This window comes from Bidens hawaiensis, unplaced genomic scaffold (genome assembly GCF_021521415.1).
Source record: "Bidens hawaiensis isolate Kalapana, Puna unplaced genomic scaffold, B.hawaiensis_p1.1 tig00017357_1, whole genome shotgun sequence".
NCBI classification, from domain to species: domain Eukaryota; kingdom Viridiplantae; phylum Streptophyta; class Magnoliopsida; order Asterales; family Asteraceae; genus Bidens; species Bidens hawaiensis.
In genome coordinates, this window is record NW_027492631.1 from 209,840 (window position 1) to 234,243 (window position 24,404).

The window sequence follows — 24,404 nt, forward strand, 5'->3', positions numbered from 1 at the left end:
TTTTACATTATATTTATTTGTGTATTTAAATTACGCACGTGATAAATATTATGTCGTCCTCCCAAAAAATATATACTAAAATTATCTTGTCATTTAAAATTATATGTGCTTGTTAGACGATTTCTATATTTCCACCCGTGTCGTACACGGGTCAACAACCTAGTAACAACAATAATAAAATTCAAGTTATCATTATATCCCAATGCTTGCAAATGAAGCTAGCTACAACATGTCAACATATTCATATGAAGTATCCAAAACCCCATTACAGATCTTCTCATATATATTCAATTCATAAAAACTTATAATTATATAAAATTAATTTGCATAACAAAATAAACAAAAATTATTTTTTCTCTTCTTTCACTTCTTTCTTTTCTTCCTTTTTCTCTTCTTTTTTTTCCTCTTTCTTCTTCTCCTTCTCCGGCTCCTTCGCGGGGCCCACCGATATTATGTCCACCTTCCCAACCTTCTTTAGCTTCTTCACCACCGCCACGGTGTCCATTTCTCCGATCACCGTCAACTTCTGATCTTTCAGATCAGCTGCTATTGAATCCACCCCTGCAAAAACCATCTTCTTCATCTCAATTTACAAAAAAAAAAAAAAAACACATTTTTTTAATCTCAAATTAGCGGGAAAAAACACTATATTTTTTTCGAACTACGGAATAGCATATCTCATGCCAATGCTAGGATTTGAACCCTGATCAGAAATAAACTCTGACCGTATCATATATATTGCAAAAAGATAAAAATATAAAAAAAAATAAAATTTCTGATGAGTCTTTACCATCCAACCAATAACGAATTTCCAAAAGAAAAAAACTATATTTTTTCGAACTACGGGATAGTATATCTCATGTCAATGTTAGGATTTGAACCCTGATGAGTCTTTACCATCCAACCAATAACGAATTTCCAAAAAAAAAAACTATATTTTTTCGAACTACGGGATAGTATATCTCATGTCAATGTTAGGATTTGAACCCTGATGAGTCTTTACCATCCAACCAATAACGAATTTCCAAAAAAAAAAACTATATTTTTTCGAACTACGGGATAGTATATCTCATGTCAATGTTAAGATTTGAACCCCGATCATTTTTTAATCTCAAATTAGCGGGAAAAAAAACTATATTTTTTTCGAACCACGGAATAGCATATCTCATGTCAATGTTACCATATATATATTGCAAAATAAATAAAAAATAAAAAAAAAAAGTTCTGATGAGCCTTTACCATCCAACCAATGACAAATGTCCAACAAAAATAAAAATAAAAAAAAAATGTCATCAGAGATAAATTGTGGTAATCAGAGCCTTATCCATCCAACTAATTACTAACGATCAAAATTTTGCTAAAAAAATATTAAAAAATACCCTCGGGTCAGAGCCTTTACCAGCCAGCCAACAATAAAATTGCAAAAAGGAGAAAATATAACAAAAAAAAAGAAAAAGAAAAAAAAAAGCCCATGTGATCAAAGATAGACTATGATCAGAGTCTTTACCAGCCAACCAATAATGAAATTAAACACACTAAAAAAAAGACAGAGAGATGAACTGTGAATAGTAAGTACCATAGATATCAGCAGCAGCTTCAATGGCTTTTTGTTTGGTTCTGTCATCTGTCATGGTGAGAACTTTGAGAACCACCTTCTGCTTAATATTATCATAGATCATACACAAACATGTAAATTAAAAAAAATAAAATAAAATGAAAAGGATTGATAAATGATGAAGAAATTGTTGGACCTGAGCCATGTGAGAGGATGAAAGAAGAAAGTGAGAATTTTGATTTGATTTGATTTAAAGATGGAGTGTGAAGAAAAAAAGGAATTGAAATGCTTTCATTTTCTATTTTATTTTTTTGTTGTTTTATAATAAATCAATGATGGTACACGTATGACTATAGGTTACAGCCGTGCTCATTTCAAAACTTGTACTTTGTGCATTGTTGGTGGTACATTTGTGCTCGTATTTGGTTCAGTTCGGTTCGTCTTTCAAAATGGTCCGAGTTGAGCCAGGTTAGGCTCGTCCTCAAAGTTAGACGAGCCATGCCGGTTCTGATTGTAAGGCTGAAAGGTATGATTCATTTGCACCATTTCCATTCTTTCGTCACGTCAGCTTTACATATCTCATTCTTCTTCACCCTTCAACTATGTTTATGGATAATTTATTCTGTTTTCCATTATTCTCCACCCGTTTTATTTTTTAATATTATAAATATTTGGAAAAAAAAATCTAATTAGTCACGGATATGCGTGACTACCATAGTAGCCTCAGGTCACTGGTAACATGATTTATTATTAATCTAATACATAAAAAAACGAGTATCGAATATAATGTAACATGTAAATATTACCAAGATATGATTCTTACGCTAGCTAAAGCTTTTCAAGACGTGTGTGGCCTTTTTCTTTTATTTTCCCATTTATGCTTGATATTCTTTCATCCCTCTCACGTTCATTTGTTTCTTATGTTGATACTTATATCAAAACAACACAAATTACATAATTACAAGATGTCTAAATGGTATCTCTATTGTTTGGTTTTCCAACCACACCACTATTCAAACATTAGGTATTCGATAATTCACATTCCATTTCTCTCTGTCAGATCTTGGTTGGTTATCGACCCTCTTTCTTTAACGTCATGCCTAGAGATTTATTATGTGCATGCAAGTGTGTGTGAGTGTGTGGTTTTTTTGCCCACCAAAATTGTACCTCTTGTCATAAGAGCAATGTTGTCACCCCTCTTTTCGTTGTCGTTAGTCCACAATGTTTTTCTTACTCTTTAAATTTATATATATATATATATATATATATATATATTCCGTCAGGCATTGAAAGTAGATGTGCACAAACCGGTTTAAAACCCAAAACCGGTTTGGGTTGAAACCGGTTTGGTTTGGTCAACAAAAGCCAAAACAAGTTTATGATCGGTTTCGGTTTGGGGTGAAACCAGTTTCTTGGCAGGTTACGATCAGTTTGATTCGGGTTTTGATCGGTTTCAGCCCAGGTTTGACCGGTTTCTGGTCGGTTTTAGCCGGTTTCTGTTTGGTTAGCTGGTTTGAAACCGGTTTCGATAGAGAAAATTACAAATCAATCTGGAATCTACGGTTTCAATCAGTTCCAAACTGATTCGGATTTGATCTGATTTTCAAATCAGTTTAATTAACCGGTTCTTTTGTCCACCACTAATTAAAAATAGTTCCTATCGCTATTAAAAGAAAATTGGACAACATTGTCATAAAAGCAATCATGTGAAAGCAGATATTTATATATATCTTTAGGAATAAAGAGAACTTCAATTTTGGTCCCCGTGATTTCTTAAAATTATAATGTTTGGTCCAATAGTTCATTTTAGCCTTTTATGATACAATAGTTTCAATTAACTATCAGTTTTAGTCTAACCCATTAACGTCATTCACCAACCGTTAGCTAATACAAATTTGAGGGGCTTTTTTATATTTTCACAAACTTTTAATTCGTATGAATTTTTGGGTTTTCTACCAAAATTAAGTTTTATACTTTTTGTTATTTTTTAGTATTATGGTTTCCTATATTTGTTTGTGTGTAAATATCTATACATTTTTTATTTTTAATAAATATAATTTTTCAAAACTGGCGCTTTTATGCATGTGTATATTTTTAATAAATACAAACCAAGAGGTCATTCCCATTTTGATGGCTAGCAAGGTGATTAAGATGTGAAATAATTGTTTCAAACTGTATCGAGTACAAAATTTTAGTTGTTCGAAAAAAATAAAAACCAAAAATTAGAATTAATAAACAAATTTTCAAAAAGCCTCCGTCATTTGAAAAGCAAAAAAAAAACAATATAAAATAAATATATGTTCTTTTTATCACTGAGAAATAAAAGCCGAAAATTTAAGTTTTTTTAAATCATATATAGTTAGTAGAAGTGTAGAATTAAACTGGAACTTTAAAAAATAAATATTCTGTTTTTTAAAGCCTAGATATTATTACGGCAATAAAAGTAAAAATAAAACTATTCAAATACAAATAAATAAATACATAGTTGCATAAAAAGCTCCGGTTTTAAAAAAAATATTTAAAAAAAATTAAAAAGTATATATTTATATATAAACAATATAATAAACCATAATAGTTAGAAAATAACAAAAAGTATAAACTTATATTTAGTAAAAAAGAAATAATGATATGAATTTAAAGTTTGTGAAAAATATAAAAAGGCCCCTCAAAGTCGAATTCACTTACGGTTGGTGGATGACGTTAGTGGGTTGGACTAAAACTGATATTTAATTGAAACTATTGTACCATAATAGCCTAAAATAAACTATTAGACCAAAATTAATAATTTTAAGAATTCACAGGGATCAAAACTGAAGTTCTCTCATAGGAATATTTTCCTAGTAACGTAAATTACTAAATTTAGATGTGACAACTATGGAAAAATCATTTGAAAGAGAAATGCTGAATTCTTAAATCATTATTCAGTGTCTAGCTCGCTATCTTTTCGACCAGAACGATCAATAATGTTTCATGCTAAGATTTGACAATAACTAGATGATAATATTTAGTATAAGTAATAATATTATACAGAATTTAAAAAACTAGCATCAGCACCGGGGTTACCCACGAACACCAATACACCATACGTCGGGCGGTCAAGGTTGCCACTTGCTTTCCCCATGCACGAGCCTGGACGCGGCCAGAAAAAGTATTCAAAGGTGACCGGACTCAATACTATAATAATATTCGGACAGAATCGTGAAAATTTACATTACAAAGCGAAAAATCGGGTGCCCGGGGACAACCCGGACACCGAGCAAGCTTCGCCCTTGCTTAGACGCAGTGGCGGAACTTGAACAGTTACATTGGAGGGGCCAAAAATTTTAAACTAGTCATAAGTTTATACATATAAAACAATCGAATTTTTTTTCATCAAATAAGAACATAACTCCCAAAAAATAACATGTTCTTTCACATAAATAAATATGAGCTTTCGAATAAGAGGGACAAAAGATATAAAACATAGCATAATTACAAAGACATGTATTATATATTCTACTTCTGAACCGAAAACCCAAGGAGGCCACAACCCCTCCATGCCCTTAATAAGGTCCGCCCATGCTAGTTAGACGTCTCCCCCTTTCCACTCTTGGGTAGTCGAAGTGTGTAAATATGTTCTATCAAAGTTAGTCGTACAAGTACGTGCTAAAGTCGTACACTAAGACAAATAAAATACTGAATTTTCACAACCAACTCAGTTTTTGATCAAAGTTATATCAGAATCTTTATAATTATAATTATAAAATTTGAATAACGCTTTTAAAAATTAATTATTGATTAAAAAGTAAACTATAATTGTGCATTCCACGAAGTTTTCCAAGCCCAACTTCTACGGCCCATTATTTTCTTTTTAGTTTCGATGAGCCGTTGTACTTGTAAGGCTCAAGCCCATTTTAAACCCAACTCAGCATTTTAAGTTTTGTTTATTTTCAAAGGATGTATGAAATTAATAAAAGAAAACGAAAATACATTTCATGTGGATTATTCTATATATTTTTTTCCTTTATATACCAATGAAATTATAAACATACTGGCTTGCCAGGGTTCGAGTCCTGATCTCACCCGGTTTTATTGGCTCCTCGCTGTCGTGCCGTTTGGCGGGCGTGGGGTCGGGTTTTATCCGGGGAATCCCTCAATAGGTGGACCGCTAGGGGCTTCGTCCGTCCGGACTCATGGCCGGCTCGGGCTACCTTTAGTCATTGGGAGCCGCGTACGGAGTACCCGGCGTTACTTAGTTGGTCGTTCCAAAAAAAATTTGGAACATTTTTAGAACATTTTTCTTTTTTACTTAATAATAAACATAACTAAATGAAAATAGATTAGATTGGTTTTGTTGTGTAAATGTTTTCATTTTTTACTTTTATATGTTCATAGAAAACGAATCACATCAGTAATCTATCACATGTCAAGATTTAAACTCTGGTCAATAATCCTACTGACCAGCCAAGGCTAGAATAACAATTCAAATTCATCTAACTACAAATTTATAACCAGGTCATCCTAACTATCAATTTAGTTTATCAATAGTACATATTTTTCGTAAACTTTTAGATTTTTTTTCTTTTTTCATTTGAGATCACTATAAATAAATAAATAAATAAAAAGTGTATGGTAATTATTATATTAGTGTTCATGTTAAGGTTCTAGCTTTGAATGAAAGGTCCATGTTAAGGTTACTTGAAAAAAATGTGTCCTTAGAAATGTTTGTTTGTATAATGTTTATGGTAATTATTATATTAGTGTCATTATTAAAGCAATAAAAAAAAGTTATCAAGATATGTAACATTGTTTGTGATATGTTACTTATAAATCGAGCACCTTGTTTGTTTTTTTACACATTGTAACATTGTTTGCAACCATAAATGCAAGATACATTGAAAGAAGTAAAGAACTCACGAACAAATCAGACAGACAAACAATTCATGATTACAAATTACAGATGCGTAATTTATAAACCACCAAAAATATATCAATAAACAAACGATCGAAAATGACAATTTCAAGACATTTTGAATGACAAGATCACATGATTGTACAAGCATGAGGGTTATCATCACTAAAGAGCGAGGCGGCAGTTTCATCTGACGCAATAGCGACCGAGTAAACCGAAGGGGTGTGGAAGAAAGCATGGAGGTTATGTTGTGACAAGTTCTTTTGTGTCGACAACTCATGATAGTATTGGTTGGCAATATGAGTCGGGTACTTGTAAAACGAAGCAAAATGAGTGTGACTTGGGTAGGGCCATGGCTCAACGGCTTTGCCCGTCCGCTTTATTGCTTTGATCACTTTCCTTTGATCTAATGAGTATCCTCTCACCACTATCTTTTGTATCTCCATTTCGATTTCAACTTCTTCAACTCCTTTAGTAAAATTAAAAAACAGTATGTTTATTTCAAAAAAATTACAATATATTACTAAATAACACAAATTTTAAAAAAGTTATATACTACAATATTAATAGCTTGTAATGGTTAATAATGCATAAAACTTTTATGAGAAAATAAACATTTTGTTTTCTTAAAAGATTTCAAAATATAAATAAACGGTAGAAACCAAAGAGAGTCGGTAACTTTGAAATATACAAGGTCCGATTTACCATTCTGGTTTACCGTTTAGTGGTTTAGAGCTTGGAACATGTTGTTTAAACCGAACCGACCTTTTTTTAATAACCAACAAAAGTTTTTATTAATTACCAAAAGGATATAGCAAGTTGCTAACCTGTATTTTTAACACATATTAACAATTTTACATTTTAAGAATATAAAATTATGTATATACCTTTTAAGAATATAAAAATGATTTTTTTTATTTTATTATTTTTTATTTTGTATTTTTGCCGTTCAAAAAAATAGCTTAAATAAATGGTCAACACTTTTCTGCTGGTCAAATGCAGAGAATGGCATTGGACTTGGACCGGTCTAACCATAGGCAATAACCAATGGACCAATAGACGTGTTTTAAAACCGGACAATAATGTATTTTTTTAAAATATTTTTAAAGTTAAATAAACTTAAATCTAAAAAACATTTACATTATGTTTTATATCTTAACAAATATTCTCAAGGTATAACATAATATCAGACACAAATTTGTACTAGAGTTTTACAAGACATCAAATATATACAAAACCAATTTTTAGTAAAAACTATAGAAACACATAATACAGTTTTGCGCGATGGTGCTTCTTCGATAAATATAATGACAATTATAGATGTGCAAGTAAGTGGTTACATAGAGTGATAAACATTTTATACATTACCGTTAAAATGAAAGACACAAGTGTAATGTACTGTATGTTTATGATGGTTTGGCTTAAAATGTTTCGAGAAAACAAATCTATAGGATAGAAGAAAAGTTTACCTTTGAGTTTAAAAAGAGTTTTTTTAAGCTTAGAAGCGCAACCATGACAATCCAAGTTTGGAACTCTCACTTCCACCACCTGCGGCCACCATCATCAACACCAAACATTATCAAATTATATTATTTTCTAAATATTATATTTTGCTATACACATATAATTTCATATGTATGAAGTTATAAATGATAGACTTACAGACATGGTTGGTTATGTGGAGCAAACACAGAGTGGTTTGGAGTATGATTAATGGAAGGATACACTAAAACACTCAAGAGACCCCCCACTATAAATATGGAGTACAAGTGTACAACAAGATATTTTAATTATTAAATATAATATAACAACGGTTATAATATTTGTAATCTTAGTTTTTTTCTTTTTAAAAAAAAACACAAGTTCTAATTTAATACAAAAAGTTTAACTTGTTTAATTTTATAGAACTCGAGCTTTATATTTAAAGTTCGAGTTTGGCTCATGAAAAGTTTTTCGTTCAACCTTGATTGAGTGTAGACTCGTTTATTATCTTGTTAAGTATTTTATTTATATACATATATAGTTATAAGTTATAACTACATTTTTTTAGCTATCTTGTCATACTATATATCAATGTTGCAAAAGTCGCTAGGCAGACCCTAAGCGGAGAGTTGGGAGTAGTTGGAGTATTCGGGGAGTACTCGGAGATTACTCGGACATGGTAATTATAATGAAAATTATTTTTTGGACATTATATATTTGTCAAAATAAGTATAATTCACGTCAAAAGGGTACTCTAATTAACTCAGCAACTTTTGAATGACTTTTAACTGACTTTTAGAGAACTCTAGCCCGACTTTTGACTGCCTAGGCCGACTTTTTGTCCGACTTTTTTCCGACTTTTAGGAATTCCTAGCCCGACTTTTGACCGCCTAGCCCGACTAGTCCGACTTTTGACCGACTTTGACCGCCTCCGACTAATCCAGGCCGACTTGGAAAAAGTCTCCAAGGTAGGGGTCCGAGGACCGACTAGTCGGCCTTGGAATCCGACTTTTACAACACTGCTATATATTAAATAAGGATTACTATATTTATAAAAGTAAAAACTCCTTTGAACTTGTAGACATATTTAAACTTAGTATATGAAGTCTATACTCCAAGTCGTCTACTAAACGAGCTATACTTTATGATTGAGTTTGGAGTCGAGCTTGTCTAAACGTGTCTGGATTCAAGATTGACTTCAAACATTTAGTTATACAATCTTGAGTAGATCATAACAGTGCGAGTCGTTTACACCAGTGGTTTTAAGTCTAAAAAGATAACACCGTTTATTTATTTATTATTTTATTTTGGTTCATTATATAAACTGAAATATTATTCTGTTTTAAAGATTGCAAATCATAGTTATTTATTTTCTTATTATATATTATCTCAGAACATATAAAATATTACTTTTGTCAATGAAGTTAGTAAAAGAAGTCAAGAAATGATTTATCGCCTATACAGAGAATTATATAATATGTTATTGGCTTATAAGTTTATTACTTAAAAATTTTCGAAACATTTATAATCTAAAATATCCAAAAGTGAGAGAACATTTATAGGGTTGGTGGGCCATGAACATTTTTGAATAACTCAAAGGCGCCGAGGAGATAAAGGCATAAAAGCCAATAAGTGGCTGGAATTGAGGAATGGGCCCATAACTTTGAACACAGGACCCAAAGCCCAACCCATAAAAGAGAAACCACTTTCTATGATTCTAATCTTCTATCCAGTTTTTTTACAAAAAGCCTTAATATCATCAATATCGGGTTAACTTATTAATCACATTAGTTGGGTGCCCGCGTGTAGAGGAGCAAAAAAAAAAAAAAAAAAAACCGAACCTGGAATCGGATCCGGAAACGGTTTTTTTAATACCCGGGTTTTTGATACCCGAACCCGTACCCACCCTATCCGTAGGGTACGGATAGGGTATGCATTTCAGTACCAAAACCCGTACCCGGAACTGGACCCGATTTATACCCATTAATACCCGAAAACCGGAACCGGGTTTCTCCAATACCCGAACCCGGGTTTTTCAAATACCCAATTTATATCCGAAATTACCTGAAAAATACCCGAAAATACCCCTAAAATGTGAAACCCCTTAAAAATCCAATCTATACCTGAAAAATACCCGGGAAAAAACCAGAAAAAAACCTGAAAATAGGGTTTATTTAATACCCAAAAATAGGGTATTCAACTACCTGATTTTAGAATACTCGGTTCTATACCCGACCCGAACTCGATGCATAGGATATGTTTTTTCCGAGATTACATAGACTTGTAAAGGTGATCACTGCCATTAAGAGTGAGAAGATAGAGTAGTGATCACTATCGATATTAGTGAAATTGGCAAAGTTGTAAATGTAACATAAGCTCTTGGTGGATATTAAGGAGTGTATTTAAGGCGTGTAATGTGGTTAAATAACACCCACCCGAATTACTATATATATTTTTTTATCCAGTATTTATTGAATGATTTGATTAAGTTGTCTAATCTTTTGATAGTATTATTATTGTATATGTTTGTAGAATATAGTATACTAGATTTATCCCCCATATTACGAGGATTGTTTTACATTATTCGTTTTTAATATTTATATATGTATATTTGGATTTTAATTTTATTTGTTGTAAGAAAATTAATAATTAATATACTTGAGGTTTGATGATGAAATGGTTTTATAAATAAATGATATGTTATAATCCGGTTTAAAAGCAATCTGGGTTTGGTGATACCCATTACGCGTTTATTTTCTTTATTATAAAATTGTTTCTTAATTATAAATAATATCTTTTTTTAAAATAAAATAGGATATTAATTTTTAGTATATTCCTATTTTATAGGATTTTCATATCAAATATTTGATGAGATTATTTTTTAATATAATGAGATGTTATAACCCGTTTAAGAGCTATCTGGGTTTGGTGAGACCTTTACCCATGAATTTGGGTCAAATGCGTGAGAAGCATTCATTTACAAATAAAATAATCTGATGGCTTGAGAGAATGGTTATTTTACATTTTTCGTTTTTTAATATTTATTTTTTGGATTTTAATTTTCTTTATTGTAAGAAAGTTAATAATATACTTAGGGTTTGATGATGAAAGGGTTTTATAAATAAATGATATGTTATAACCCGTTTAAAAGCTATCTGGATTTGGTGACCCATGACCCGCTTATGTTTTTTACTATAAAATTGTTTATTAATTATAAATAATATATTTTTCTTTTTAAATTGGATATTAAATTTTAGTATGTTTCTATTTTGTAGAATTTTCATATCAAATAATTGGTAGGATTAATTTTTAATTGAATGAGATGTTATAACCCGTTTAAGAGTTATCTGGTTTTGGTAAAACCCATACCCATGAATTTAGGTTAAATCAATGAGAGGCCTCCATTTAAAAATCAAGAAATCTGGTGGCTTCCATAAAAAGGGGGAGCGACCACACCGCGACACATAGGATTTTTGGGTTTTCGTTTATATATATTATAGATAGATGTATATATAAATAACGTAAGATCATGTATACATAAAAAAACATGCCAATACTAATAAGAACATGAATAACTTGTATATAAAATTAGAAAGAACTTAAAATAACCAATATTAAATACTCTTTATATTAGATTAACCAATGGTAAGTTACTTTCATTTTTAAAAGAGTTCCAACACATTTAGGAAAAAAGAAGTTAAAATTTTCATTTGAAAATCACTTATGTTTCCGTTTGAATTCGTATTTATTGAGAAGTGTTTCCGTTCGAATATCTAATTAAGAAAATATAACATTTAATTTAATCCCGTTTTGGAAAAAATACTTGTTGGAAACGGTTCATAAACCATTATTAATTTGTATAATTTACTTTTGCCCTAGTTACGTTAGGGAATCAACTCAATAAGTCATACGATCTACTCAAGTAAGAACTTGATTAGGATAAATTTATATTAAGCCGGCACTCGATTAAAAAGGGGTTTATGTTAACTTTACGGGTAGAATGTCGATAGGTCGGGTTTTAAAATTCTACTAGAAAAATCACCCGATCTAATTTTTATGAATTAATTTAAAATGTACGTATTTGTGACTTTCTTTTAAAAGGCGACTCGGTATTGATAAATTTAACAAGTGATGTTCTAAGTGTTCAAAAATATCGGCATTGATAAATTTAACAAGTGATGTTCTAAGTGTTCAAAAATATTAATGTCAGTGTTTTTAATTAGACATATTTCACATCAGAAAAAAAAACACTCTATATAACTTCCACGTAGTAGTAATGTCAGGATCCTCCCACACCACTAGAGATCCTCACACACCATTTTTTTCCCCTATACGGCTCGTATAGAGCTATAAGGTCGTATAACACCTTAATCGTGTCAGTTTGTGTCGGATGCTTGTCGGTCATTGTTTGTAGTGCCTCGTATAACCCTATACGGGCCATATAGACAATTTTTTGGACACCGTTTTAAATATTAATACATTGATATTACTAGGTTAAATAATTTGTAGTTGTACCTCGAGAACATTCATTTAAGATTATATTATGTTACACTTTATAATAATCTATACACAATAATCAATCAATGATTAAGCAAACAAGAAAATTTTTGACCAAAACATACTGATAAACATCTGGTCCACACACATAAAAATAAAATTGCACCCATTTCAAACACATGGTCCATATACATAAAAGAAAACAGTTCACCGTATAATACATTAGCTTAATCTTATCAACCATAATAAAAAACTTTCATGTTTTAAGCTAGAGACCTGAAAATCTGTCTATACAGATCGTATAGCACTATACGGCTCATATAAGCTCGTATAGTCGTTTTTCAACAGCGCTTAACAGTGGTTAAAGGCAGACTGACTTTTTCCGCAAAAGTTTTCTATGTGGTCGTATAGCCCTATACGACCGTATAAGTTTTATGGCGTGTCAGGGAGCAATACGAGCCATTAAACACCTATACGGCTCATATAAGCCTATACGGTCATATAGGCTACAAAAAGCTGCTTTTTTGTCCCTTGTCAGTCATATGTAGCCTATACGGCCTGTATAGCCTTATACAAACTGTATAGACATGTCCAGTCGGCATGGGTGTGGTATATGAGGATCACATCCCGTTCAAAATTGTTAATGAGAAAAAAAAACTCTATATAACTTCCAGGTAAATAAAATTACAGTAGTAACCGGTAACGGACTTAACACTAGGGCTGCTTAACGAGCGTGTCAAGCCATGCAAGCTTCATCTCGAGCTCCGGTTCGAAGTTAAATGTGCCAGCTATACTCGTTTGTTCTTAATGAGGTGAAATTTTAGTTTGAAATGAATCATTAATAAACGTTACACGTAAAGTTTGAATTTAGCAATTTGCAAGGGAAAGATGGAAGGAGTATTCTTTCCATTCTTGTTCATCATCATCTCAATATAACTCATGAATGCATCCATTTAAATGCACTTCCTGTTACAATTTAATATCACTATGTATACATAACGCATTTTACTTTTGCAAAATCAAACTTGATCATAAGTTAAAAGAATTATTTCTCTTATTTTGAATCATATCGATCGACCGACGATGATGCAACACGGATTGAGGTTTAGAGGGATTCACAGCAAGTTTTTAGAGAACATCTGGCCGCCGCTATTGATCTGCTTCAAGAATGCAGCTGCTAGATCATCGGTTTGCTTACTATTCCTCGCTGTTTGCTTGTTCATTGGCATGTTTGTTTCAACTCGGTTGCTTGATTACACTGTATCGGTAATCTTCTCGCCATTTCTTAAATTCATGTTTGGTTTGATATTAATCGTTAATCGATTAGATCTGAGAATTCAAGATTTGAGTTTCAACATATGTTTTAAATTTTGATAATAAGCAGCGTTGTGGAACTTGCTAGGCGCTAATCAGGCGGTGTGTACCGACTAGTGATTAATCGGGATTAGTCGGATTGGAATTTTATATTTAATTTTTCAAAATTATTTATACATACATATTTTTTCAAACTTTTATCATTCTTAAAACTTATTAATCAGATTGGATTATCAAGTATACTTCAAATTTCGCCAATTCGACCGATTTTGAACAATTAGGGCTGATTTGGACCGGCTTTGACCGAATACCGGTTTTTAGCAGAAACCGCATTGGTAATCACCGATTTTCGTTCTTTACAACACTAATTTCAGTAAAATACCGATTTTGACCAATTTGGGCTTATTGGGACCGACTTTGACCGAATACTAGTTTTTAGCTCCTATAGCTGCAATCACATCGGTTGACCACCAATTTCCATATAATCGATGACCAATACCGTTTTTTACGACAATGATTATCACAAAATGTTGAAGCTAGGGCACCAAACACGTCGATATTAATCATTAATCAATTAGATCTAAGAATCATGGATTTAAATCTCAACTTTTGTTTCGACTATTTGCAGCCAACCGCTCGAAATTCTGTCACCTCAATCGTTACAACCGCAATTCACAACAATATTCAAATCCCACTTAACTGTTCTATATGGAACCACACTCAAACATGTCCCAAAAACTATTACCCCAAAAACTACAACCTACATTATGAAAAACGACACGCGTCAGCACCCGAACACACATGTCCGGATTTCTTCCGTTGGATTCATGAAGACTTAAAACCATGGAACAAAACTGGAATAACAGAAGAATCAGTTGAATAGGCTAAAGGACTGGCTCATTTTCGGTTTGTGGTTATTAACGGAACAGCGTATGTTGAACGTTATAAGAAGTCGGTTCAGTCAAGAGACGAGTTCACCATTTGGGGGTTGGTACCGGAATTGGATATTATGTTTGAGTGCTTTGATTTCCCGCTTGTTTTGAAGAAGGATTATGATGAGGTGAATACAACGGCGGTGGAACAAGTGGTCCCACCACCGTTGTTTCGGTACTGTGGTGATGATGATTCGTTTAATATTGTTTTTCCGGATTGGTCGTTCTGGGGCTGGTGAGTGCTTCATTTTTTTAACACTAAACAAACACTATTTTTATTATATTCCCTTGCCGCAGTTTGAACTTGGGCCTCCATGAAAGAAGCTTTGTTTCATAATTCAGAAAAATTCTGATAATTTACGAAAATAATACATAAAAGTTGAAACAACTCGTTTAATTTAAGAGAGCTCTAGTTTGCCTTAAGAATGCTTTTTCTAAACTTGGGTTCGGCTCGTATATTAATTTATTAAGTATTTTTGTGTACATTTATAATTATAACTTTTAGATAATCTAACTATATATTAAAGCAACATAGTTTTTTCACATGACATCATTCTAGGGCTTCAACATAGGATGCCACATAGATGCCATGTGAGCAGTTTCTTATTTTATCATCTCTTCTTCCAAACATAATATCGAGCATTCAAACTAAAGATGCTACCCAACTCCACTTAAGTAGTTATTGTGTTAAATTTCTTGACTTCTAAATGATATATTGTTAATTCACTTATAATTAATGTATTACATATAACAATTTTTTTATTTTTATTATATTTTTCACTCGTGTGGAACACAGGCTCTAACCTAGCATATAATATACTTAATACTTTTTATCATAGATTTGTATTAATAAAACAGTTATGTAAATATATAGTTTTTTAATATATTACATAAAATTATACAAACAAGTTAGTCGATTAGCTCACGAACCTAGTCAAACTTGATATGTAAATCTCGGGCTCGTTTATAAGCTCGAGTTCAGACTCAAGCTAACTAGCATGAACCATGGGAGTTTGCAGTTTGTTTGGTCGGGGATGGAATCCCTAACTACACTTTCAAACAGTGAATTATTTTCATTGACATTGAATCTTTGTTGCAGGGCCGAAATTAATATAAAACCGTGGGATTTTTTGTTGAAGGATCTTGATGAAGGCAACAAAAGGATGGAGTGGATCGACCGAGAGCCGTACGCCTACTGGAAGGGTAATCCACGGGTCGCTGAACACAGGAAAGATCTCATTACATGCAACGTTTCTAATGAGCACGACTGGAATGCTCGTCTCTATATCCAGGTTTTTAAAAGTTATAGTTTACTATTGCAATTATTATTATTATTATAATAAACATATATCAAATATATTAACTTAATTTGTTAACCAGGACTGGGATAAAGAATCAAAGCAAGGCTTTAAGGAATCAAAGTTGGCTGACCAATGCACCTACAGGCAAGAACAACCAACCCGTTAACAGTAACACCGCCTGTTATCGAGAATTACCTTTTACATGTATTCCTGCAGATATAAGATTTACATAGAGGGGTCTGCATGGTCCGTGAGTGAAAAGTACATTCTTGCGTGTGACTCAGTTACGTTAATGGTGACACCCCGTTACTATGATTTCTTCACGAGAGGGTTAATGCCTGGCAAACATTACTGGCCCGTTAGGATGGATGACAAGTGTAAATCTATAAAGTTTGTTACTGAATGGGGCAACAATCATGAGCAACAGGTATGAGTCAAAAGGGTTGGGTTGGCCTGAAACAGTCTTTTTTTTGGGGAAATTATTACATTTTTATTAGGGGTGTGTATGTAACCAAAAAACGAATCCGAACAAAAATCTACGGTTTGGTTTTATGTTTTCAAAAAAAACGTACTTTCATTTCGGTTTTGCATGTAATTAAAACCGGGAAACCAAATTAATTAACTTTCATGTTTTATTTTGAATTTTAAGTAATAAATATGAATTTAACAAATAGTGTAATCCAAATATTTTAGCCCAAATGTACAATAATTAATTAATTAATTATTACTTAAAACAAAATTAGACTCAAATTCATTATTTTGGTCTAATTTTGTATTTGGCCCAAAAGTTCCAAGCCCAAATTATAAAACCGAACAAAACCGATACCAAACTTAACCCTAACCAAAAAAACCGAAATTTTGGTTTTTGGTTCAGTTTGAGCCCAAGACCTGACTCAACCAATGCATGCACTCTCCCAACTTTTATACATACACATGTAACAACAGTTTCCATTTCACTACAAAAGTTATACTATTTCAATAACAATCTAACTTATCAAATTAAATGAAAATGACATTTTGAGCAATTTTCGGCCCGTTTCACTCGTTGACACATTATTGAGAAAAACATAACCCAAACCAACTCATTAAAGCAAACGGGCCAAGCATAACCTTTGTATCTTTATGACAGTCAAAAGCAATGGGAAAGGCAGCAAGCAGTTTTATTCAAAATGATTTAAAAATGGATAATGTATATGACTACATGTTCCATCTATTAACCGCGTACTCAAAGCTCATGAAATACAAGCCGCGTGTACCCCCAAACGCAGTCGAACTTTGTTCAGAGGCAATGGCTTGCACTTCAGAAGGGTTTGCTAAGCAATTCATGGAGGAATCTACTGTAAACAGACCCGCAGATGTTAGCCCGTGCATCATGCAACCACCTTATGACCCACAAACCCTTAACTCTATACTTGACGCAAAAGTGAGTTCAATTAAACAAGTCGAAAAATGGGAAAAAGAATACTTTGAGCAAATTAGCCAAGAGCAATAATTCAATTCGTACTTCGTATTCGAGTACGAATACGCGTTGTATATAGTTATATAAACATAGTGGCCCGTTACGAGAAATATGTAATGCTATAGCTTTCTTATTGTTTACTATGTTGTCTTGTTCTTATGTAAGACGCGTTCACGCGATTAGTAACATAATAAAAATATACACAAATATACAATATTTTGTTAATTTTGAACGTACGTATCTTTTGTTAGCTCTTAATATTCTATGCACAAATATACAATATTTTGTTAATCATTAATTTTTTTTTAAAAAATATCAAGCCCAATTCAATATCTTGGGTCAAATTTTTTGGCCCAAAATATTTTAGCCCGAGTAGAAAAACCATAAAACCGAATTGAACCCGAAAACTAGAAACCAAAAAAACCGAAAGCGAACGATTTTGAAAAAATGAAAGTCCGAAAGTTTGGTATTTGGTTCGGTTTTAGTCCAAAACCACACCGAACCGCACCGAACCGCACCATGCACACCCCTAACGTGATAACATAATAAAAATATCTTATAACAAAAAACACGGGCTTGGGGCTCGGTTATCGTTTATACAACACCTGAATCAATCATTAAAACACTAGATCATAGATTGCAAACTCGAAATCAAAATCCTCTCAAGCTCGAAATCAAAATCCTCCCAATCTCGAAACTCAAATACGCATCAACGCACGCATACTGCACCTGCGCAGGAACAAGCCATCGATTATCCCAACAACTCATCGTAACCTTCTTCGGCTTGTTAATCTGCTTCCGTAACACAACACTCGCCAGCTTCTTCAACCCCGAACTCTTCATCTCCTTCTTACGATACACCGACGCCGCCACCATCCTCAAATCCACCGTCCGCACAACCACAAGGTAATAATCCTTCATTAGCTTCCCAACATCCTCACCGATCCCAACGCCCGCAAAAACGTAAAACGGACACGCAAGGAAACGCACAAGCGAGTACGGAATAATTGGCGAGTGCAGGATTTGGAACACAAGGCAATGGTTCCCCGCGCAGAGCTGGATGACCGCGATCGGGTTATCGTCGCCTCGGGATCGGTTAGGGCGCCACTCGACGTCGAGGCCAATAACAAGCGGCTGCGCAGAGAGGTCTCGGATCAAATGCTGTTCGGTTTCGGATATCCATTTGTCGACGGCGGATGAGTCGGCAGTGACGGTGGTGGTGACGGTGGTGTCGAAGAATGTGACGTCATATAAATTGTAGGTTAAATCGGTGGTTTTATGAGGCAAGATTTTGATGGTCATTGATTACTATAGCTGCATAAATTGTATTGTATTGGATTTTATATATATATAATTTGATGTTTATAGGAATGATTGAATGAATTAATATGAATATGAATTGAGAACCCTAAATTGTAACAAAATTGGAATTGTTTAATGGATATCAATTAGGGGAAATTATATATATATATATATATATATGAGGCTAATTGTGAATCAAATGAATACAAAGAAAGAAGAGATTGAAGATGATACCTGAATGACTGTAATTAGGGCACGGATTATGCGTCTGGTGGATTGGTTATGGTGCAGCTTTGTTACGAATAATATAAGAGGCTAGGGACTATTCTTGTAATAACAAGAAGTTGGATTACTGGTTAGGGTTGAAGCTGGTTTAATAAAAGTCAAAATCGATTTATGATTGTTTTTTGTTCGGGTTTAAACCGGTTTTTTTGACTAGAGTACGATCGGTTTTGGTTCGGATTTGATCGGTTTCGGTTTTGACCGGTTTTTGCTCGGTTTTGGCTGGTTTTGATTCGGTTAACCGGTTTGGAACCAGCTTTGGTGGAGAAAACTGGTTCCAAACCTACGGTTTCAGTCGGTTCCAAACTGGTTTCTACATAATCGGTTTCAAACAGGTTAGGTTTCGGTTTGATTTTCGGGTCAGTTCGGTTAACCGGTTTAGTTGCCTACCTCTGCTATAGGGACTGACTGAAAGTTAATGGTTAGATAGTTAGGGACTGTCAGACTTGTAAGAGTGGTTGCTGTAGAGGGGCTTTAAAGCCCATGTTAAAACGTCATCTCACGTTAAATTGTAGAGGTGCACAAATCGGGTTTTTTCTAATAACAGGTTCCGGGTATGGAACCAGATTCGGGTATGACCGGGTATTGGAAAATCGGATATTGACAATACTCGGGTCGGATTCGGGTCATGGTCCGGGTATAGAACCGATATTCTAAAACCAATAAATCCTTCTCACAAAGTTATTATTCAATTTTCTAATATTTTATTAGTTATAACCACTAAATCACTAGCCATAAATAAAAATGATGGTTTTTTATTCCCTTTATTTTTCTTTTTGCTTCAACTAATTAAAATACTTAACAAACTATATTTTTAAACACTAAACTTGGGCAAGTGTCGGCTTTACATGTTTTATTTGTTGGTTAAACGATTTTCTTAACCTTTGCTTTCATATTTTTTATAGTTCGTCTTTACAATGAGCGAAACTTTTTTCATGGTTTAAAAATATCCAATCGTCGCATGGTTTTATATCCGCGTTTCAACATTTGATATCTCGTCTTTAAAATATATTTTTGGCTTACTAATTTATGCTTATGAATTTATGTTGGCGTCGTTGATACTAACCGGATTTGTTTTGCTTGTAGCCAACATGTGTGCAAAACTCCTTCGTGCATATGCTCGACCTTTTTGTATCATCGTCAAATTTCTTTCGGTATATGTCATAGTTAAGGATAGTAAAATAGCATCAAACAATTTCAATATATGAGTCTATGTGTGTTTTTAAGGATTGTAAGTATGTTATAATGGAGTTAACACTTAATAGTTGTCATTAATTTTTAACCCGACTTCGGGTCATTGCCAGAGTTGACACGACTCATGTGGTGCGTCACCGAATGTATTCTAAGAGCACTCAGAGTTATCAAATAGTATTCAAACATGAACAATCAAATGAATAGTAATGTTACGCTATACTACAACGTTGATAATCTTTTCTTAATGAAAGAAAATACCCAAATTAAAAAAGAAACGAAAACAATTATGCATAAGAAATAAATTAACTCAACGAGCGAAGCTCCTTCATTGAGGAACGTTATTCAGATTGCCCGTGATTTTATGATATCGAAGCTCATCTCGCTTGGATCTGTAGCTTGCAACTCAACTTGAATTCCATCAAGTTCCCTCTTGAAGCGATCCTTCGAGCTTGCATACACCATCTTCATTCTCACTCTTGATGATTCCGGTGACCTGTATTAATTCAAACAGTCATATCTAGGTTATCATTTTTATTCATGAAATCATATGCTTATATGAAATTTGAAAACCTGCATATGTGTAAAACAAGAACTATACTATCTTGTTCGTTCGTTAAGAAAAAAATATGTGTTTGCGTTCGCTTATGTTCGTTCACTCACCGTATACATGAATGTTTCTTGAACGCTAATGAACAAACATAACTGGACATATATGACCAAACATAATTAAACTAAAACCAATTAAAAGTAAACGTGAATAACAATGCACTGGACCTAAAAGGTTATTAAAACTAGAGTAAATTGTAATGGTCTAAAAAATATATGTGAATATGTTAACGGAGAACTTAACTAACGTAAACTCACGAATGTAAATGAAAGTAAACGAATGACCATAGCTAAATTTTAAAAGAATGAGTGTAAACATACGTTCACGAACATAAATGATCGAATGAGACATGTGTTTCATTCATTTAGTTACTAAATGAACACAAACTTTTGTTTGTGTTCTTTTGATTATTAACTAAATTAACATATATGAAATTTCTGTTGGACGGCTTCATGAATGGTTCAATGAACATTCGGTTTATAGCATAGTTGCACCCGTTGAGACCATGATTATTAAATCTTTTCTTAGCATGTAAAGTATAGTATCCAGATAATATAAAGCGTGAAACATGTAGTCAAACACAACAACAAAACAAGATGTCCTGATAAAACTATAGGCGTAACATATGAAACATGAATGGGAGGACATGTATATCATTACCAGGCGATAAAGAAAATCTTGCTTTTCTGGCAATTTTCATCAGTGGTGAAGTCGAAATCAAAGACAGCATAGCGACATTCATCAGCAGGAAGAGAGTTTGTGAAATCCTCGTAAGTTTCATCATGGCCACCAATCTTATCAACAATCACTTGTTGATCTACGATTTTGTAGGTGATGAATCGGTAGTTTCGTTTCGATTTTAACTCCATGAATTTCAGCTTGCATTCATCGTTCACAGCCATTCCAGATGCCGCGTTCGCCTAATGAAACCAACAAAAATCGTTACAAAAAATAAAAAACATAATGTAAGTACCTATAGGTACATTGTTTAATCATTATCGTCATTCTTGAACATCCAGAAGCCAAATTCGCCTAATCAAATGACTCATTTGAATACATTTGATAGAATGACAATCATTATTGGCGATTTAGAAGCGATCATGCAAAAGCGAACACATTATCATGTCATGATTAACGAAAATCATAGAAAATCTAGCGCAATCAGTGGGCGTTTGATCATGATTAACATAAATCAAAACATGTATAATGTTCAGGGGCGGACCTACACTTGTGGCATGCCATGTGAAAATTTTTATGTTTAGAGGTATGTATAGTTAAAATCCCGACCGACCCCTATGAAATTTTGATAGCGACCCTTCCGACCCTAATGAGAAAATTTCATAGGTCCGCCAATGATTATGTTATGTATCATCTTCCCAAATATCTAGAAGCTTGTTATGTAATTAACATGCATGAATCAGATCAAATGTTACATATTTTAAATATCATATGATCATGTATCAACAAATGAAAGAAGAAACATGTAAGAATTAACTATTACACACCATGATTGGATGATTGCTTGAAGAACAGGATTACAAATGAAGAAGATTAAAATGGAAAACAAATTAAACTAATATTTGTGTTAAGGAGAAACAAGAGATTATAAGGGGTGAGAAATTGTCTCTCAGCCTCTTGTGCACCACCTTACAATTTTATTTCTGTTTTTATTTATTTTTCTCATGATTATTAACTTTATTTATATGATATTACGTTGAGTTATTTTTTATTATTGAAATATATTTTACACAAATGATACGGACGAGTGTTTATTGTTAACTACTAAAGTCTAACAATATATCTAAAAGATTTAAGATTTTAATACGATCAGGTTAAGTCACTTTTTGTGTAATAAAAAAAAATATCTTAGCTTCTGATAATATATCTAAAAATATTACTTTCAATGCCAACCAGAGGTGTTATTATTTAAATCAGACTTGAAACAAACCGAATTCGATTTGGATTCTTATTGGAACCAAATTTCGAATGTGGGTTTTGAATCAAATTCGAATTTGGAAATCTATATATAACTGAAATGATCCTTGCGAATAAATCAAGTAGAAATAATTATATATTTTCGTACATTTTTTTTTATGTTGAAACTTTATTATTTTGTCAACTTATGTTTAAACTTTGGTACTTTGTATGTCTGATTTTGATGTTTTATTGTACATTTAAACTTTACATCTTCTGTATTTTAAATTACATTTGGATAAAGGTTCATTATATTATATTATACTATATAATAAATAAGAAGTTTTGTGTCGCAAGTACCCTAAGGGGCCACTTGGCGGCACCGAACCGGTCCGTAAATTTTGTTTTGGTTTTTTAGTTTAGTCACCGTAACGAACGTAACGGAAACCGAACGAACGTCAATATTTTTAGTTCCGGGATCATAACAAACATGATGGAAACCGACCGAATTCTCGTACTCACGGCCCGGGATCGACAACTGTCGGGCTTTATCAACGTTCGAGTTTTACCAGCCGATTTCAGGTATGGTCAGGTTTTGACTAGTTTTTGTGGCCTTGTAGAGGTGGAACCGGTTCCGAGGAGAAACTGAAACCCGGTTCCGCAGGTCGAGATAGAACCGAGTCTAGTTCCGTGTCAAGTCCGGAACCAGGTTTTCTGCTCACCTCTATTATGGCATACATCAATATAAATCAATATTAAACATTAATATTCTTGGATTCATATTGCAAAAAATGCCCTTGAACCTTGGATTACTTAGTATTATAATAGGTGGCAAATGAAACTTAAAATTAACTAAATCAGTCGGTTTTACAATTTTTACATTTTTGAATGGCGAATACGCATCCTAACATCTACTTCTAAATCCACCTAATGCCTATTGTGTGGGAGTCAAACCCGCACCAATTTGATGAAAATAAACATTTGATGTAACTGATTATTTATCGGATTTTCTAGGGACACCGCCCAATTACTAAAACACCGGCCTATACGCCGCGTATAGGCCGGTGTTCCTAGAAAATCCAACCAATTTTGTCTTATTATGTTTTTTTTTATTTTTTTTCTTTGTTATTTTGTTATTATTATTATTATCATTATATATTAATTAATTATTTAATATTCTTTCGGTGAAAAACAGTTAACACATATATATACAAAAAATCATTGTTAAATCTGTACAAATAAAAGAAAATACGACAACTAAAACATAAAATCTATGTGAAGTCCCCCATGTCCATGCCCATGTCGTCGTGGTGGCCCACGAGCCCCCCGAATGCGTCGCCAACGTCGACGTCGTCCTCTCCCCTGCGCCTCAGCCCCGAACCGTCCGGGGCATCCACGTCGTCGCCCCGTCCGTGTCTCACGCCAGACGTGCTTACCTCGTGGTCAAAACTGGGGGGTGGTGGCGGTGGTGGTGGCACGGTGTACTGCTGTCCAGACAGCTCCGCTACCCGACGGGCAACAAGCCAGTCGATCTGGCGCGAAATCTGGCTCATCCGCCAGTCTGTCTGGCACGACATCCGCCTAATCTCCAACTCTAGGGCCTCCAACCTAGCGTCGGTGGCGGGACCCAGACGCACCGCGCGATATGTGCGTGGAACGTGCTGCGTCGGCCCC

General features: G+C 33.5%; 3 protein-coding genes and 2 pseudogenes across 4 annotated transcripts; 1 reads left to right on the forward strand and 4 right to left on the reverse strand.

Moving 5' to 3' along the window:
- Window positions 1–346: 346 nt before the first annotated feature.
- On the reverse strand, window positions 347–1,822 carry LOC143553743 (heavy metal-associated isoprenylated plant protein 39-like). Its single transcript, XM_077043662.1, has 3 exons — window positions 1,752–1,822; window positions 1,577–1,655; window positions 347–561 (listed from the first exon to the last, which is right to left on the reverse strand). The coding sequence occupies exons 1-3, from the start codon at window positions 1,758–1,760 to the stop codon at window positions 347–349; spliced, it is 303 nt and encodes a 100-aa protein (XP_076899777.1). The 5' UTR covers window positions 1,761–1,822.
- Window positions 1,823–6,430: 4,608 nt separating this feature from the next.
- LOC143553768 (heavy metal-associated isoprenylated plant protein 31 pseudogene) lies at window positions 6,431–8,003 on the reverse strand (annotated as a pseudogene). The gene is made up of 2 exons (XR_013138895.1): window positions 7,916–8,003; window positions 6,431–6,915 (listed from the first exon to the last, which is right to left on the reverse strand). The product of XR_013138895.1 is annotated as a heavy metal-associated isoprenylated plant protein 31 pseudogene (transcript).
- Window positions 8,004–13,508: 5,505 nt separating this feature from the next.
- On the forward strand, window positions 13,509–17,464 carry LOC143553769 (uncharacterized; annotated as a pseudogene).
- A 618-nt stretch (window positions 17,465–18,082) lies between these two features.
- Window positions 18,083–18,733, reverse strand: LOC143553770 (3'-5' exonuclease-like). Its single transcript, XM_077043680.1, has one exon. It carries the CDS (start codon window positions 18,731–18,733, stop codon window positions 18,083–18,085), a length of 651 nt encoding a protein of 216 aa, XP_076899795.1.
- A 1,770-nt stretch (window positions 18,734–20,503) lies between these two features.
- LOC143553744 (actin-depolymerizing factor 7-like) lies at window positions 20,504–21,745 on the reverse strand. Its single transcript, XM_077043663.1, has 2 exons — window positions 21,477–21,745; window positions 20,504–20,702 (listed from the first exon to the last, which is right to left on the reverse strand). The coding sequence occupies exons 1-2, from the start codon at window positions 21,716–21,718 to the stop codon at window positions 20,552–20,554; spliced, it is 393 nt and encodes a 130-aa protein (XP_076899778.1). The 5' UTR covers window positions 21,719–21,745; the 3' UTR covers window positions 20,504–20,551.
- Window positions 21,746–24,404: the final 2,659 nt, after the last annotated feature.